Source organism: Bufo bufo, chromosome 10, assembly GCF_905171765.1.
Source record: "Bufo bufo chromosome 10, aBufBuf1.1, whole genome shotgun sequence".
Lineage (NCBI taxonomy): Eukaryota > Metazoa > Chordata > Amphibia > Anura > Bufonidae > Bufo > Bufo bufo.
This window is the reverse complement of record NC_053398.1, coordinates 59,496,883-59,515,711: the sequence shown is the minus strand read 5'-3', so window position 1 is coordinate 59,515,711 and position 18,829 is coordinate 59,496,883. Positions and strand designations below refer to the sequence as shown.

At 45.4% G+C, this 18,829-nt stretch overlaps 1 protein-coding gene across 2 annotated transcripts in view; it reads right to left on the bottom strand.

The window, feature by feature from the left end:
* The window catches only part of FERMT3 (FERM domain containing kindlin 3), a 41,621-nt gene extending 23,935 nt beyond the window's left edge, over window positions 1-17,686 (bottom strand). The window contains exons 1-6 of one of the 2 annotated variants that reach the window (XM_040409749.1): window positions 17,179-17,686; window positions 3,387-3,562; window positions 2,264-2,497; window positions 1,894-2,019; window positions 1,187-1,358; window positions 102-204 (exon numbers count right to left, since the gene is read on the bottom strand). In XM_040409749.1, coding sequence (XP_040265683.1) covers window positions 102-204; window positions 1,187-1,358; window positions 1,894-2,019; window positions 2,264-2,497; window positions 3,387-3,546 — 795 coding nt within the window. In that variant the 5' untranslated portion in view covers window positions 3,547-3,562; window positions 17,179-17,686. The remainder of the gene's footprint in view (window positions 1-101; window positions 205-1,186; window positions 1,359-1,893; window positions 2,020-2,263; window positions 2,498-3,386; window positions 3,563-17,178) is intronic. The other variant, XM_040409750.1, reaches the window with a different exon arrangement.
* Between the last annotated feature and the right edge of the window lie 1,143 nt (window positions 17,687-18,829).

Below are 18,829 nucleotides of genomic sequence, written 5' to 3'. Positions count from 1 at the left end.
GGAGGCATGTTACTGAATTAGTCACTGTATTGTTCCCTTTCTACGTAGATCTCTATTCTTCTAGAAAACATTCTTTCAGGATATGGTATAGTGTCTCTCACCTTTGGATCTAAGTCATGGAAAGTGTAATATTTAAATTGAAGCCATAGTCTGTCCCCTTCCTGGACTCCTTGCTGCATGAGAGACTTGGAGGAATCAAGCCACCTAGAAGACAATAATGTGAATACATCTATAGTATATATAGGTTAGTGTAGAAGGATAACAAGACCATGACTAACAGGTTTCTAAAGGGGTTCTCTGGGCTTTTTTTTAAAATATAAACTGGCCCTTCTTCTAACTGTGGAAAGGAGAGATCAGTCATCAGTCTAGGCCAGCGATGCCCAACCTGAGGCCCTCCAGCTATTGCAAAACTACATGCCCAGAGAGCCTACAGCTATCGGTCTACAGCAGGGCAGTGTGGGAGTTGCCGGAAGGCGGCAGGCTAGGCATCCCTGGTCTAGGCAATGCTCTGTGATCTAAGTACATCACAGTTGTTGCACAGATCTAATTGCTAGTTTACTACAATGTATCACTCAGAAGTTCAAGCTGTTTAGCTCACAGAGCATTTATAAGGCCCCTTTACAAAAACCAACTGACCGGGACAATTATCAGGAATGAACCATAGTTTCTATAAAGCTGAAAAGATTCTTGAAAGGTTTTGTCCCAACTCGCCGTTTCCTCGGCAAAATGGAATTAAGTGCTAGCCCTAGGTGGACGGGCTTACAGAAACAGCCAAGCAAACTGGCGCTCCACTAAGGAAATTTAAGAAAGGGAATGATGAGACCTCTTAATTAAGCCTCTTTCACACGTCAGTGATTTGTTCAGTGTTTTGTCAGTGATTTCCATCAGTAATTGTGAGCCAAATCAGGAATGGATACTCCAAAGAGATAAGGTATAAAAGAAACATTTGTAGACATTCTGTGTTTTTGACCTGGACCCGCTTGTGGCTCACAATCATGGATTGAAACCCTGGAACCTGATGGTGTGAAAGTGGCCTTAGACCTCTTCTGTGGATCACATCCTTTTTACCACATATAGTCTCCTTTCTACATGATTATGAGGCTTCTAGAGAAGGTGCAGTAGGTCCAGTATAGTTTTGCACTGATTAGCTTGTTTTGATACTTAAATATATAGTTGCAGTACGTACCTGGCATGCACTGCTGTTTTATCAGTCACTGATGTAGCCTTGTATCTTTTTTGTATATCTTCAGGAGTCAATCCAGTTTGGCAAACAGATAACGCTCTGTAACACTCCTGTCCCTCGGGACTACCAATAAAGTGGGGTGGAATTCCCCCAAACTGTACCTGTCCTTCTCTAGCTGCAAGCATGAAAATTAAGATGTAAAATTAGGAGGACTACAGGAACAATGAAAAGAAAGAGAAAACAGGAGCAACAGCTCAGCAGGTCTGCATGCTAGGAGTTGTAGTTTCACAACAGCTGGCGTGTCCTATGGAATACTATAAAATGATTGAGCTGTTGTATCAGTGCATTTTCAGTTGTATCAGATTGGTGAATGGAATATATTTCAAGAAATTATTGGCACAACCTAAAACTCCTTGGGACACAACAATGTGACAAGTAATGTCATTCTGCAGGCGATTGTCGAGAGGAAAACATTCCTTCCTGGCAATTACCTGCTCACTAGCGGAGGAGACCGCAGCTATTACATGCAGCAATCTCCTCTATAGTATAGGGAGGAGCAATCATTAGGCCATTGCTTGTCCCCATGCTGTTTAATCATTTGCCGACTTAAGAATGTGACCCCCTGGAGCACTAACATTTTTCAGGGGTTCCTCTACAGTAAGGTTGGAAATCACAAGTCTACAGATTAGCCCATATATGAGGTTCATTACCAGCTGTGGGCTGGAAGGAGGTAATGTCAAAGATCTCTTGTGTCACTGGATCCTTGGCTTTTTTTTTCTTCTTTTCTCGTTCTTCGGGTGCTTTCAAAAAAGAAAGTTCTTCTGGATGTCTGATACCTGGTAGAGGGAAATTAAAGGCTCGTTGAGTTTTCATGAAACTTTTAATTAAAAAAAAGGTTTTGTTCATTAGGGGGATCTGAGTGCCAAGAGGCTCGCCGATCGCTAGAGCGAGGAGATAGAAGTAAGGTGGGGCCTGCACCTATGTGACATTGACGGCAATATCCCAGTGATATACCATCAATGTATGAGATGCAAACCCCTTTATGCAACGTGTGACACACTGAATATGACAGACACTTACCGAGTATCTTACAGACTTCAGCACATGCATTAAATGTGGTGCTGGAGAAGGAAACACGGATCCTAAGTGAACGCTGGTTGGGCAAAGATAAGATGACTGGCTTGTGCTGGGGCATAAAATAAAGAAGGGCATCTGCCAGGATACCATATTTGTCCAAAGCCCAGTTAGTTCTAACCAACCACTGACGCTTCTGCTTCCACCATAAGCCATGATCAGACCAGTCTTTGGCAATATCTACATTCAAGAAAGGAACAAGAAAAAAAAAAACTTATAATATTAGTAATTTAAGAGGACGAGTCAGTTCTCCTGTATTAGTATATACTCCCGCTCTTCATAAATCAACAATTGTGAGGAATATTTCTGTGCATTATATCTGTCCTTTTTTAATCCTTCTTTGAATAAACTGATGATTGTGCCTTCCCATTCTCGTGCTAATGGGATGTGCATTTACACAGTCTGACACTGCGAGCACTCATTGCAGGAAAGGTAATACCTAGTTGTCAATGTATTCTTACATTTTCCGGGTGAATAACAGAGGAACAACACAACACAGAGTTGTAAGAAAAGATGCTCGAGAACTGTTATTTTATGGGGGGTACAAGTCTATACTAAAGTAGACAAGTCAGAAGAGTGATAGATCATCTTTAATAATTATAGACAAGGGCAGGACTGACAGTAAGACCCACAAGGCCAGAACACACAGATGATACCACAGGGAAAGGTGTTACCCCTAAAAGCTTAGAATTCTGAATACATGGTTTTGTAAGGTAGGAGTTCCTACAGAGGTGTATTTGATCTCCCTGAGAGCTGGTCACAAGTCCGATGAATCCTTTTTTTTAGAATAGCTTCTCATTCTCTCTATTGAGTCATTCTGTCCAGTCATGGAGTTTTAGCTACCAATCCTTCAGTGTCTACTTGCAAAACCCATCTTCCTCTTTCCCCTCATGTAGTTATTTTTGTTTCTACAGTGTTAGGCCTTGACAGGGATGGGAGGAAGTAAGAACCACAGAGAAGCCTGGAATAAGAAGATTACAGTAGAGGAACACTCAGCAGATACCACAAACGTGGACCTGCAAGATGTTTAAATGACAGTGGTATAGAGAATTGTCAGATGTTAATTTACCAATTTTCTCCACAAGTTGTAGCATGACTCCCCCAATGTGTTGGTCCCCAGTCACTCGGAGTGTTATGGGCTCTGCTTCTTCTCCTAGGTCCTCCACATAGACTTTCAGCTCCCAGGAGGAATCTATATATTCTCCACTGGCCGTCTGAATTCCAGCCATTTTCAGTCCACCTGCCCTGCAAGTAAAAAAATACGTATAAATAATTGGTTTTAAGGTATTATTATTCTCTACACAGCCTCTTATGTTCACTTAAATCCTATGAGGATGTGCCTTAGGTCAGGATATCCTCTCAAATTAAAGAAGTACTCCCACCATGGACATTTATGGATTATCCACCGGATATGTATTAAATGACTGATAGATGCTGATGCCACCTCAAGGAGGTGAACCCTTATAGAGAGCTGGGGGGCCACCTGATCTACCTGGTGGGACAGATAAGTCAACACATTAAGGCAGAGAATCTATGGATGGATAGGTGGCCGCATATGTGCAAGAGGATTTTTTCATTGATTCAAAGGAACAATAGTTGTGGCATGTTCTTGAAGCATTACTTCCAGTGGAGAATACATTGCCGTACGGAGGGATGAAACAGTAGTGGACAGAATGCCTAGGATTCCATAATATGTGTGCCACCTATATCATTATGAATGCCGCTCTAATACATATTGTAACCTGCAACTAGTAATGTGATGAATTTACAAAGTTACTCATCGTTTTAAAAAAGATTAATTTTATAGAAGAAATGTAAAATACTGTAGGAAAAATGCCACTGATATTCCACTTTTTGGCAACAATCACCAAAACATGTAGCTTGAAAACCCTAAAGACCCAAAGTTGTAAAGGAATAATCCCAGTACCCGGGAGCATAGTCCTCAGGAGAAAAGACAAGACATTTTCTCTTTATTCTACTAAGGCCTCATGCACACGGCCGTTGTTTGGGTCCGCATCCGAGCCGCCGTTTTGGCGGCTCGGATGCGGACCCATTCACTTCAATGGGGCCGCAAAAGATGTGTACAGCCCTCCGTGTGCTGTCAGCATCCGTTGCTCCATTCCGTGGCTCCGCTAAAATAATATAATATGTCCTATTCTTGTCCGCTTTGCAGACAAGAATAGGCATTTATATTGAAGGCTGTCCGTGCCGTTCCGCAAATTGCGGAACGCGCACGGACGCCATCCGTGTTTTGCGGATACGCAAAACACACCACAGTCGTGTGCATGATGCCTAATGGGCAATTTTCCTATTAGGGAACATAAGTTTTGACCTATTGAACTTTAACACAGGTACAGAAGTGAGACCAAGTTTCACAAGTTTTCTTATGACGTTTTTATTGAACATCAGTGATGTAGGGAATGTGAAATAATGTAACTAGCAACTGATGAAATATCAGTCTATTGCTATAAAGTCTCCAACCTATAAAGGCTGCATTTACAGGCCGGTTTCATGCATTGTGAACACACCGTAGGAGAGGTGCGCCCATGATGCAGCTGAAACGCGGTTTGTGTGAGCTGCAGCTAAAAGCTGTTTCAGTGTAAATGCCCATTTTGCTGATAACTGTGCAGCCATTAGCAGTGAAAATGCTTTTAACTGTTTCAGGCTCATCATCATTGCAATGTGCATATCCAGTCTCAGTCTTCAGACCACACATGGAGTACTGCGTACAGTTTTGGGCTCCTGTGAGCAAGACAGACATAGCAGAGTTGGAGAGGGTTCGGAGGGCAACTAAAGTAATAACTGGAATGGGGGGACTACAGTACCCTGAAAGATTATCAACATTAGGGTTATTCACTTTAGAAAAAAGACGACTGAAGAGATATCTAATAAGTTTGTAAAAATATATTAAGCCCGAATTCACACGACCACGTGATGGTCGTGTCCATTTCATAGACTGCAAACCGCAGATCTGCAAAACACGGGCACTGGCTATGTGCACCCGGCATCGCAGTGTGGACTCATGGACTTCCCATAGGTCCACGATCCACAAGATGTGGCCAAAGATAGGATATGTCCTATCTTTTGCGGCACAAGACACGGACCCGGAAGAACATGGAAGGGTTCCGTGTGCTTCCTGGTCCATGCCACAGTGCCACAAACCTAGGACATTTCCTATCTTAGGCTGCATCTTGTGGATCACGGACCCATTGGAGTTGGGAACAAATTTTGGACTGATTAGAGTGGCAGATTCACCCCAGAAATTCTGCTACTAATAAAAGACCATTTTATATATCTGAATGGGGTTGGTTCTGCAGTTGGCTGTGCATGTATCTCTGCAAGCCACCGTACATGATGATAGAAACTGATCTTTCATTAAACTGCACTGTACACTATTTCCATTTTGTCTGTCCTAAAATGACTAGTGATCGATGATTCCTTTGATGAAGGAAATCCATGGCTCTGCCTCCCCAACCACCATATGCACGGAGCATCTAGGGCAGTACACTGAGCCTGTAAGCTCCTTAGTTAGGGCTCATGCACAAGACTGTATATATTTTGCAGTCCGTAAAACATGGAACCGCAAAAAATGGATCGCATAAAAAACGCATGTTCCCGCTGTCATCTAGGTCAGCTCCTTAGTACAGAGCCGTACAGCCTCTGTGGGTGCAGTATATACTATATATATAAATTCTCCACTAGAAACAGTGCTGCTAGGAGAGAATACCTCCATGCATGCAGCATCTAATGGAGCTCTGCATTTTCTTGCCATTATGAGCCATACTGAGGTACAGGAGAGACCTCATTGAACTCTATGGAAGGCTTATTGGGGGAGATTTATCATTACCTTTATGCCTGAAAAGTGGCGTTAAAAAGTCGCAGATGCCAGCCACAGCAACACATTTTTCATCATTTACTCCAGTTTTCTGACGTAAATGAAGCTAGAAATCTACGGCAGCTCTGAGCGGTCATAGATTTCTGGTTAGGCATATAGACCGCAGGAGGGCGCGCCTAATTTATGACAAGGCGTGCGCAGAAATCTGCCAGCAGTTTTATGCTGCTAGCAGTGGCGCACATAGAGAAGTAAGGGCCTCATAGCAAGGATCAAACCAGGCCCCCACACAGGACAGAAGGGTTTCCACCTAAACCCCTTTCAATGACCCTTGGGCCATTTTTTCCACTGCCTGATTTGCTAAAAGCTGCTCCTGACCAAGTTTTCATTCCCAGTAGAAGAGGGGATGATCCCAAATGGGCCCCCTCTTGCCCTGGGCCCTATAACAGTCGCATGGTCTGCCACTATGGTAGTTACGCCCCTGGCTGCTAGGTTCTAACATCTCCAGCGCATGCCAAGGAGTCCCCATATTCATGAGCTCATGGCTCTCCCCGCCCACCTGCCTCTGACTCACAGTTTTTTCCCCCATATGCATCAGCAGCAGGTGAGCGGGGAGAGCCAGGAGCTCATGAATATGAGGACTCATTCTGCATGCGCTCGAGCTGTTTAAAGCAATATTTTAGAAAACGGCCAGGTCAATTAAAGAAAGTGACCAAGCATTTTGCTAAGGGGATCTGTCACTAGTTAATATTGCCCTTATTTAGGACACCATAAAATGGTGATGGATTCCCTTTAAGGGCTCAGTGCTGAGCCGCAATACGAGTCAATGGACAAGAATAAGTCCATTTCTGGGGGGGGGGGGGGGGTCGAGAAGCATTAAAGCAATTTTATTTCAGGTAGCCACTTCTATATAAGTATGACCTAGTGGTTTGGACACGGCACTTACACTTAGTATGGAATGCATAGGGTTGAACGTAGTTTGGCAGGAGTATAAAGATGACAGTCTTCTCTGTATAGCAATGTGTGACAAACTCCCCTCTTTTGAGGTTGCCACGTTACCATGTGATTACGGTCCCATGTTGAATCTTTTCCCCTGCACAGAGGATTCAAGGAAGGCACTAGTGTATGGTGCATGGAGGGCAACGCTGGCACTCGTGCAGCGACCCTGGCTTTGAAGGAGCTCAAGGGACAGAGCTAGCTACCGCGCAGCGTTCCTATCCACAGCAACATGGAAGAGGAGTTTCGCTGGAGGTTGCAGCAGTACTTGGCCCAACAGGATGGGCCTGTATCAGAGGAGGGCATACTGGACTACAGAGATGCCACTCGAAAGGGGCTGTGGTATGACGCCTTAGAGGAGGTACAGCGGCAGCGGAGAGAGAGCCTTCCCGGTGAGGAACAGAGGTTCCAGGTACTCGTGGCCCTGCGGTCACCCTTCCTAGGAAAACAACCCTTGGCGGACGGAACTGTGGACCCTGATTTGGAGGGAGTTGTGGCTGGACAAAGCGTACCGGGCACTAAAGTGGTATGCCACCCAGCGCAACCCATGGATGACTAACCACTATCTGCCGGAGGGAGAGGATTATAATGGTCCAGGCTTACTGTGGGAAGCCTTTGATGAGGGCGATGACTTTGGATGCCCCACAGAATGTCGGTTCTGGGACATCCACGACATCAGGGAAACCGAGCTGGACCTTCCCCGAGCGGACGACCTTGGGCCAGACCTGATTCATCTAGTCACCATGGAGTGGGAGCTGGAGCAGAGCTACCGTCAACTGTTCAACCTAGCTCAACCACCATCCCTCAGCCCAGAGGATTGCCTGGAAATTATACCCTCTTTTGCCCAACCGACCTCAGAGGTGAGCAACCTCATAGACTTGTCCTGGGAGGACCCACAGATGGCAGGTGGAGATGGGACCGAGGTCTCTCTACTGGCCCTACAGGGATGCTGGGCCGCCTGCCCAGATCTCCAGCGGCAGTGCATATCACAGGGAGAGGAGACAACTGGTCTCTCTCCCCAGCGGCAACCTGAGTTCCAGGGGGAGGAGATGCTGGGTCCCTCTGCCCTACAGCAACCAGAGTCCTGGGGAGGAGAGGGAACTGGCCTCACCTTCCAACAGCAGCCGGAGATACCGGGAAAAGGGGAACACAAACCCTTCAACACGGGCGCAGATGAGACCGTGGGCTCTGTGCCAGTCCTACAGGGATGCTGGACGGTCGGTCCAGATCCCCAGCCATCTTCGCAGGGATACCAGGAGGAGGAGGTAAGCGAGCCCTCCCCTTCCCAGCTACTTCCTAACTGAGTTCTGGGGGCAGGGGATGAGTCTGCGATACCCACTGATCCCTCCAACCGAGTTCTGGGGGCAGGGGATGAGCCTGCGATACCCACTGATGCCTTCCCAGCGGAAGAGCTGGCATCCGGGCAGAGCGCCGCTAGCCACTGCTCCACCGACCCCCTTGTTACAGGGCTGGCTTGCACCCCCCTCACCCCAGCAGAAGAGCTGGCATCAGGGCAGAGCGACGCTAGCCTCTGCTCCACCGACCCCCTTGTTACAGGACTGGCTTGCACCCCCCTCACCCCAGCAGAAGAGCTGGCATCAGGGCAGAGCACCGCTAGCCTCTGCTCCACCGACCCCTTTGTTACAGGACTGGCTTGCACCCCCCTCACCCCAGCAGAAGAGCTGGCATCAGGGCAGAGCGCCGCTAGCCTCTGCTCCACCGACCCGCTTGTTACAGGACTGGCTTGCACCCCCCTCGCCCCAGCAGAAGTGCTGGCACCAGTGCAGAACGCCGCTGGCCGCTGTTCCCCGAGTAGCCCCAGCGGTTTGCCTAGCTGCACCAGGGAGACTGAGGATGCTGAACTGTTTCACCACAACCTGGGACCTACAGACCAGTACTGTCCCTTGTGGGTGAGCCACCCTGTTAACTATTTACTGTGGGTGGGCAACTCTGCTAATGTTTCTTTGTGGGTGGGCTCTTCGACTAATCCAGGTACTGACCGACAGGAGGTCAGATACCTGTTTAGTCTTAACCCCAAAGGGAAGATATGTGACAAACTCCCCTCTTTTGAGGTTGCCACGAGTGCTTGGAGAGGACTACTTGCCAGCCTCTTACCATGTGATTACGGTCCCATGTTGAATGCACCAGTTTTGTGCAATAGCTGCATAGTTATGTGGGTTCATGTATTTTGCTGTCTTTAGCTACCATGTGGCTAATGGAGTCTTGCCTCTATCCTTGGGAGATAAGTGGATCACTTCTCAATTGTCTCCAGGACAAAAGACTGTGTAGAACCGGTTTTGGACAGAAAAGCCATGAGTACAGCCAGGCCAAAGAGACTTGTACTAACTTTTGAATTCCTGGTCTAATTCGTGCCATTTTGGGATGTGTTAAATGTGTATGTGTATTGTAAAGGGTGGGACATTGTATATTTTGAGTAAGTGATGTCTGTCTTATTGTCTCCCCGTGTGTATTGGCGATTTCCCTTTGTCCTGAGAGATAATGGAATTACACCTCGGTTGTCTCCAGGACAGAGGACATTGTGTCATAATTATACCACAGGCAGAGGGGAGGATGTTATGTGGGTTGTAACCTTTGTGTTATTGGTTAATGTATATTTGTGTGGGTGTCTCCCTTGCATGGGAGCAGGGGATATAAGAAATTGTATGTTTGAATGCCTGTGTTGCCTCCCAGTAAAGTATTTCTAGCATTTAGCTTTGGCTCATGTATAGACTTATTTGGCGATACCAGCGATACTAGCGATAATAGCGATTTATTGCTCTGTGGATTATTTGGCTGTGCTATTTCAAGGCGAGAAAGGAATACTAGACAGTGACACGGACGATACCGTCACACAATGATAAGCAACTTTGGGTTCTCCAGGATTAGAAAAACATGGCTGCTTTTTTTCAAAAACAGCACCTCCCCTGGCCATAGTTGTGTCTGGTATTGCAGCTCGGCTCCATTGAAGTGATTAGGGTTGAGCTGTAATACCACACCCAACCTGTGGACAGATGTGGAGTTGTTTATGGAAGAAAGCGGCCATCTTTTTCTAGTCCTAGAGAACTTCTTTAAATGGTACTTAGGGGGATCACAGTTAGCACCCCAGCTGTTATCAGACCAAGATCAGCTATGTCCTAATACAGTGCACATTTATCCGTTATCCAGAGAACTATGCAGGGTCCTGTTAAACTCATCCATAGCCCTACCCCCAACCTAAACACCCCAAATTATTTTAGGACATAAGACAAAAATAGAGAACGGTCCGCTGTCCATGGTATGGGAAATATGAGAGTTAGGTCTCATGCACACGACCGTGCCGTTTTTTTGCGGTCCGCAAACCGCGGATCCGCAAAAAACGGAAGCCGCCCATGTGCCTTCCGCAATTTGCGGAACGGAATGGGCTGCCGTCAATATAAATGCCTATTCTTGTCCGCAAAGTGCGGACAAGAATAGGACATGTTATATTTATTTAGCGGGGCAGCGGAACGGAGCCACGGATGCGGACAGCACACGGAGTGCTGTCCTCATCTTTTGCGGCCCAAGTGAATGGGTCCGCATCCGAGCCGCCAAAAAACGGTGGCTCGGATGCGGACTCCAACAACGGCCGTGTGCATGAGGCCTTAAAATGTGAAAAGGGTCACTGTGCAGTCATATGGGAGTCATTGCTATTATGCAGCCCAGCTTGTGCAGAAATGAGAGGTTCTGCAGCAGCTGCTGTGTGTTATAAGGAGAAGGGCCCCCGGGTAATGTAAATGATACATGCAGAGTATTAGGAGTCACCTTGGCACTCTATGACCAGTGTAATGTCATGAGGGTACGGCCACGCCGTCAGGTTTCCACATGCAGTTTTGGAAGCCAAAATCAGAAGTGGCTGATAAAAGAAAAGGACGTATACGGCACCGATACAACTTCTCTTCTGTTTTCAATGCACTCCTGGTCTTGGCTTTCAGTACTGCATGCAGAAAGCTGACGGTGTGACCCGAATTCTTGCACCTCGGTGAGCAGGAACAGGAAGTGTCTTTGATCACAAGAAATGAAAGTTTTTTGTTTGTTTTTTTCAAACATGATCTATTTAGTATTCTCTATATTTCTGGCAATCCTCAGACAATTCTTCACAAGTGGCCCATTAGCCTCACATGGTAACTTCTTTTAATTTTCACTATATTGTTATAAGTAGAGATGAGCGAATTTCATGTTTAGAAATCTGTTCACGCTTTGTTTGGTGGTAAAAGCAGAATTGCGTTATGGATTCCGTTACCACGGACCATAATGCAATTCTATGACGGAATGCATAACGGGATGTCTTTAGAGGCATTCCGTTATTCATTCCGTCATAATAGAAGTCTGTGGGCTGCAAAACGGATCCGTCCGGTTTACGTTATGCAGGAGAGGACTCCTCAGCATAACAGAATTGGGACGGATCCGTTTGGCAGCCCATAGACTTCTATTATGATGGAATGAATAACGGAATGCCTCTAAAGACATCCCGTTATGCATTCCGTCATAGAATTGCATTATGGTCCGTGGTAACGGAATCCATAACGCAATTCTGCTTTTACCACCAAACAAAGCGTGAACAAATGTCAAAATATGAAATTTGCTCATCTCTAGTGATAAGCATGCACATGGCCACACCTTTCACAGGAAATTCTGTATTTGCTGACATGAGCATGATATACCGTACATTGCAGACAACTGTGCCAAAATTAGCCTCGGCATATTAGGGTAAAACAAGTGGTCTCTTGGTAATCCGTGCGGTAGACTGAAGCCTCCAGTACTGTACCTGCAGTGTACAATGAACAGAAGGAGGGCGCTAATCCGACTTGCAATGCAGTGGATCCACTAAGAAGAAATACTAAAGGTTACATCCTTTGCAAATTTTGACAGGTTTGATGGGAGAAATAGCACTGCATCCAATTACTGATGTGACGTTGGAAGCCAGTGGTGTCCATTGAGGTCCCACGGATCCGGCACTGTGTGGCGCCTTATATATACACATTATGTGAAGGGGAGGTGGGAATTTATATATTCCATTACTGTAAAATCTAATAAAATGGTCATTTTAAATGCAGCTTTTAAAATACCTAAATCTATATACGGTATATAAAAAAGGACGTATATATGTATGCATGTATCTATGTGTTTATGTTCCGCGAAAACTCAAAAATGCAATTATCCATTTCCACAAAACTTGGTATACACATTCCTTGCTACCTGGAAAGAAATGTTGCGGGGGTCTCAGCTCTCTAGGACATACCGTTCCCGAGATATTCCCAAAAAATGACCTGCATTAGCCAATACAAGCTTGCCAGCCTTTCACTTAAATCCTAACTGCCATACACACGGTCACATGTCCCTTATCAGCCAATAGAAGCTCGCAGGTCCTACTCCAGGTTGCCATAACAACTGATCACAGGTTTTAGCAGTTCGCAGGTCCTAAAATATTCAGTCATATGACGGCACAACTATACTGCTACATGGGGGGCATGGGCCGCTATTAAACGGACAGGCACTGTGGAGTTCACTGTTAAAGGGGCGGGCACTGTGGAGGTCACTGTTAAAGGGGCGGTCACTGTGAAAGTCACTGTTAAAGGGGCATTCACCGTTAAAAGGGCGGCCACTGTGAAAGTCACTGTTAAAAGGGCAGCCACCGTGAAAGTCACTGTTAAAGGGGCATTCACCGTTAAAGGGGCGGCCACTGTGAAAGTCACTGTTAAACGGGCAGTCACCGTTAAAGTCACTGTTAAAGGGGCAGTCACCGTTAAAGGGGCAGCCACCGTTAAAAGTCACTGTTAAAGGGGCAGTCACCGTTAAAGGGGCTGCCACTGTGAAAGTCACTGTTAAAGGGGCGGTCACCAAAGTCACTGTTAAAGGGGCGGTCACCAAAGTCACTGTTAAAGGGGTGGTCACCAAAGTCACTGCTAAAGGGGCGGGCACCGTTAAAGAGGCGGCCACTATGAAAGTCACTGTTAAACAGGGGGTCACCGTTAAAGGGGAGCCACTGTGAAAGTCACTGTTAAAGGGGCGGTCACCGTTAAAGGGGCGGCCATTGTGAAAGTCACTGTTAAAGGGACGGTCACCAAAGTCACTGTTAAAGGGGTGGTCACCGTTAAAGGGGCGGCCACTGTGAAAGTCACTGTTGAAATGGCAGCCATTGTGAAAGTCACTGTTAAAGGGGAAGTCACCATTAAAGGCGTGGCACTGTGAAAGTCACTGTTAAAGGGGCATTCACCGTTAAAGGGGCGGCCACTATGAAAGTCACTGTTATAGGGGTGGTCATCGTTAAAGGGGCGGCCACTGTGAAAGTCACTGTTAAAGGGGCGGTCACCATTAAAAGGGCGGCCATTGTGAAAGTCACTGTTATTTAATATAAAATTGCAATAAATAAATACCTGAGCAACGCTGGGTCATCAGCTAGTAATATATAAATAAATAATTGGCTTGGTACTTTAATCGGTTCACCCTTTGGCCTCATTCGTAGGGCCAAGAACATGAAATATGACAGTACATGCAGTCTGAGCGGTTCCATATAAAACTAGATACATACGAAGGTAGAGTATGGGCACATAGATTTCTATATGTGCTGCACTACGGCGACAAATAACCTAAAAATATGTATGGAGCTGTAATAGGACAGTGTGTATGTTCCATGGAGTTTAGTTCAGTTTGAAAACTGCAGCATCCAGATGTTCCATTGGTGTGAATGGGATTTACTAAAATCTCATCAACATAGAGCATTTTGAAAATACACAACTTTATTAGTTTCCTGTAGTCTTTATAAACCTCAGAATATTCCTATTTTTGGTGCGTTATTTTATGCATTTCCCCCATTAGTTCAGCAGCATTGAAAACCACATTTAAAAATGATTTTGTTTGTTCCATAGAAGCAGTTTTGAAAAAAAAAAATCATAAAACATTAATATAAAAATTTGCAAGAATTGTGCTTGCAAGGCATTGGTAAGAGGAGCCACCTATAACACTAGATGACACAGCTGAATCTCTACACCCTGCTTGAAGAAGGCTGAGTGTCAGCAGAAACGTCGCATGTATTTGGGTTTATAGAATCACTATTAATGATTAAACAACCTCATCACTTCAACCGTTAGATGCAGTCTCCATTTTTCCATTTTCTCCTCTACACCCAGCCAGCTCTTCTCTCTTATGTCTCTGGCTGAGTTCACACTTCAGTTATTTGGTCAGTTATTTCCATCAGTTATTTTGCACCAATACCAGGAGTGAAGGCTACACAGAGAAAAGGTGTAATTGAAAGATTTACACCTGTTCTGTTTTTGACCTGCACCTGGTTTAGGCTCACAATTAGGCCTATTGCACACGACCGTATGGCTTTTTCTGTATTTTGCGGTCCATTTTAAACGGATCAGTTTTTCCGTTTTTTGGTTTCAGTAGTGTTTCTGCTTCCGTTCCGTTTTGCTGTTTAGTTTCCGTTTGTGATCCGTTTTTTGCGGATCGATTGCAAATGGAAACGGAAGCATACAATAATGTCTAAACAGTAAGTACATAAAAAATTGGGCTGGGCATAACATTTTCAATAGATGCATCCGCAAAAACAGAACGGATACGGAAGACATACGGATGCATTCTGTATGCATTCTATTTTTTTTGAGGAACCATTGACTTGAATAGAGCCACAGAACGTGATTTGCGGGCAATAATAGGACATGTTCTATATTTTAACGGAACGGAAATACGGAAACAGAATGCATACGGAGTACCTTCTGTTGTTTTCGCATACCCATTGAAGTGAATGGTTGCGCATACGGACCCCAAACGGAATATAAAAAAAAGGAACGGAAACGGAAAAACGAAACGTTTGTGTGCAAGAGACCTAACTGATGGAAATAACTGACCAAATAACTGAAGTGTGAACTCAGCCTAAGGCCTCTTGCACACAACCGTATGTATTTTGCGGTCTGCAAAAAAAACTGAATGAAAATACGATGTGCAAGAGGCCTAAGGGTAGCCACCACATCTCAACACTGGAAACTGGATTAATAGGTGATCATATATTTTTGTATTTTGTAAAATGACTGTTTTGTGGGCCGTTTTTAACGGATCCGTTTTTTGTTTCAGTAGTGTTTCTGGTTCCATTCCGTTTTTCCATATGGCATATACAGTATACAGTAAAAAATTGGGCTAGGCATAAAATTTTCAATAGATGGTTCCACAAAAACGGAACGGATAAGGAAGACATACAGAGTACATTCCGTATGTGTTCCGTTTTTTTGCGGACCCATTGACTTGAATGGAGCCACGGAACATGATTTGTGGGCAATAATAGGACATGTTCTATGCCAGAGGTGGCCAACCCGTGGCTCTTGAGCTTCATGTTGCTCTTTGCTTCTTCAAGTGCGGCTCTAGCTGTGGAGCCGGGAAGCAGTCAGGCCGGCTCCAGCTCCACCACATGCTCAGAGCTCTTTTCCTGATCCGGACCTGTTGCTACTTTGCAGCTCCAGCTCACTCTCCACTACGTTCTGATGCGCACGGTGTGAGAACGTAGTACGTGGAGACATGCACTATGACCTGACGTTGTGCTCATCAGGTCACAGTGGAGAGCGTGTCAGACCTGCAGAGTAGCAGGTGCCCGAGCAGGAGCCCTGTGCCTGATCAGGAGAGGGAAGAGATTTTTTTAAATGATAGAACTGAGCATGGGGGTTTGATCTAAGCATGGGAGGTTCTGATCTGAGCATGGGGGGGTCCTGATCTGAGCAATAGGAGTCAGATCTGCGCATGGGGGTCTTGGGGGGGTGGGTGATCTGAGCATGGGGGGGGGGGATCTGAGCATTGAGGGTCTGACACTGGGAGTCTGATTTGTGTTGTCTGATCCAAGCATTGGGGGTCTTATTTTGGGGGTCTGATTTGGAGGTCTGATGAGGTTTGGGGATCTTATTTTAGGTCAGATGAGGATTGGGGATCTGATTTAGGAGTCTGATCTGAGGTCTGATGAAAAATATATTTTTTCTTTTTTTCTCTGCTTATCAAAAATAAGAAAAAAATCTTTTTATCAGACCTCAGATAGATGAAAAATACTTTTTTTCTATTATTTTTCTTTGTTAAAACCTAGGTGTGTCTGTAAGGTTGGCCACCCCTGTTCTAAGGCTACTTTCACACTTGCGTTTGGTGCGGATCCGTCATGGATCTGCACAGACGGATCCTTTCAGAAAATACAACTGTCTGCATCCGTTCAGAACGGATCAGTTTGTATTATGTTTAACATAGCCAAGACGGATTCGTCTTGACACCATTGAAAGTCAATGGAGGACGGATCAGTTTTTTATTGTGCCATAGAAAACGGATCCGTCCCTATTGACTTACATTGTGTGCCAGGACGGATCTGTTTGGCTCAGTTTCGTCAGACGGACAGCAAAACGCTGCAAGGAGATTTTGGTGTCTGCCTCCAAAGCGGAATGGAGACTGAACTGATGCAAACTGATGCTTTCTGAGCGGATCCTTTTTCATTCAGAATGCATTAGGGCAAAACTGATCCATTTTGGACCGCTTGTGAGAGCCCTGAACAGATCTCACAAACGGAAAGCCAAAACGTCAGTGTGAAAGTAGCCTATCTTTGAACGGAACGGAAAAAAACGGAAACGGAATGCATACGGAGTACATTCAGTTTTTTTGTGGAACCATTAAAATTAATGGTTCGTATACGACCCGTATACGGAACGCAAAAAACGTTTGTGTGAACGAGCCCTATGAAAGTAGGGATTCAGGAGTGACCTTGTGGGAGAACAAAACTGATGCAAAGGCAAAGTGGGGTAGATGTCTACACTCTACAGTAACTATACAAATGTAACCTTGGATGATCATTCAAGTGAAAAAACATTGATTTAGGCAAATACATTTCAAACCATATGGGTGGAGATCTCTACTAGTTCTACTTAAAGTATTAAGTAAAAATGGAGATAGTTATCTGATCTGCTTTGATAGGAGGTTTGATGTGAATTTCTGGTATCTGTAGACACTTCACAGCCACCTTTTCACCTTCTCAATACAATGGAAGTTGACTTACCTTATCGCTTGTCTTCTGGTTATATTTCTCGGAGATTTTCTTGCTCCTTTTGTTTCGCAGGGTGCTGTAGTACAGAGTTCATGTACTCACTACTTTACCGCTACCCCTTGCACGTTGTCCCCTCCCTTTTGTGAGATGTCCTCCTTCCTGTCACTCTAGATTTACAGTGTTTCCTCTTAAGTTCACTTTATTGCTCTCTCCTCCTCCTGCTGGTAGCCATTACTCCTGCACGCTCGCCCTATTTTATTCTTGCCAAAGTAATGGATTTTTTTTACCCCAGGTGTTGTATTGTCTTATGTTCTCTGTTCCTGCACCATGCCCCCAACTTTACTCTCTACTTACCATAAATTACTGTCTATTCTTTGTGTTTAAGTTTACCCTTTTTACCTAGTCTTTGTACAACATGCAGCATTACCTGCAGCCATCCTCCACGTCTGTCTATTCTTATATATACTTAGGAGCCCTATACCGTCTACACTGTCTTCCCACTCTGTCACCTCATTGTGTCTTTATGTAGTAATATACTGTGTTTCTACAATGCCCTCCTCTTCTTCCTCCTTCAGTTTCCTCTCTAACCAGAACTTCTCTTTTATATATGGAATTACTGATTCTCGGAGTAAGACACATACAGTTAAACAGGAACTTAAGTTACAGAATCTTAAAGGGATTGTCTTGCAAAAAATAGTCTACATTTTTTAAACCAGCACCTGGATCTCAATATTTTTTTAACTGCATGTAATTAAAAAATTGTATATCCACTGAGTTATTAAAAACTGTCTATATAGCACCCCCTGCTGTTTGTTCCTGTGCCGATTTTTTTTGTCCACTTCAGTGACATCCCTGAGATGGACGCACTATTCCATCCTTCAACTACCACCAGCCAGATCTCAGATCTACTGTTAGAAGCTGTGGCAGTCTAAGGGAGAGTTCACATCACCATTATTTTTCCATTTTTCTGATCCATCAGAAGAACAGAAAAATAAAGAAAGAAAACAGATCTTGTAAAAAAAAAAAAAAAGGTTTTATGTGCATCAGTTATGCACACATAGGCATGCGCACGGGGTGTGCCGGGTGTGCCTGGGCACACCCTAATCACACCCCTGTGCTCCGCCTCCTGCACTGCCGCCTGCCGCTTGAGCCCCGGCTGCCAGCCCCGCACAGCTTCAATGACATACATCTGCTCAAACTGCTCGACTGATGACTCAATACTGTATAGGACTGCTCACTGCTCCTGTGCTCCGGCTCCCGGCGGTCGGCCGCGTAATGTCACTCACTCCGACGTCACGCGCCTGCTCCGCCTGCTTCATTAATAAAGTGGGAGGAGCAGGCGCGTGCGGCGTGACGGGGTGAGTGACGTCACATTACGCTGCCCCCGGCCGGCCGGCTAGTTTGAATGTTTGAAGAGCTTGCCTGCCCGCCCAGTGCCCATGCCCAGGGAGCCCAGTGAATGGTGATTGTGCACTGTGAATCCTAGCTGGAGTCCTGTCCCAGTAAGTTAGTTTACTTTACATAAGGAACGCGGTGGGGTCTTACAATAGTTGCCGGCCTCCACCCCCTGTTGGGGGTCAGTCACTGTCAGGGACACTGTTATGGGGGGCGGGGGATCTGTGGATGATCACACATATATAGCACAAGACTGCAGTCATCCACA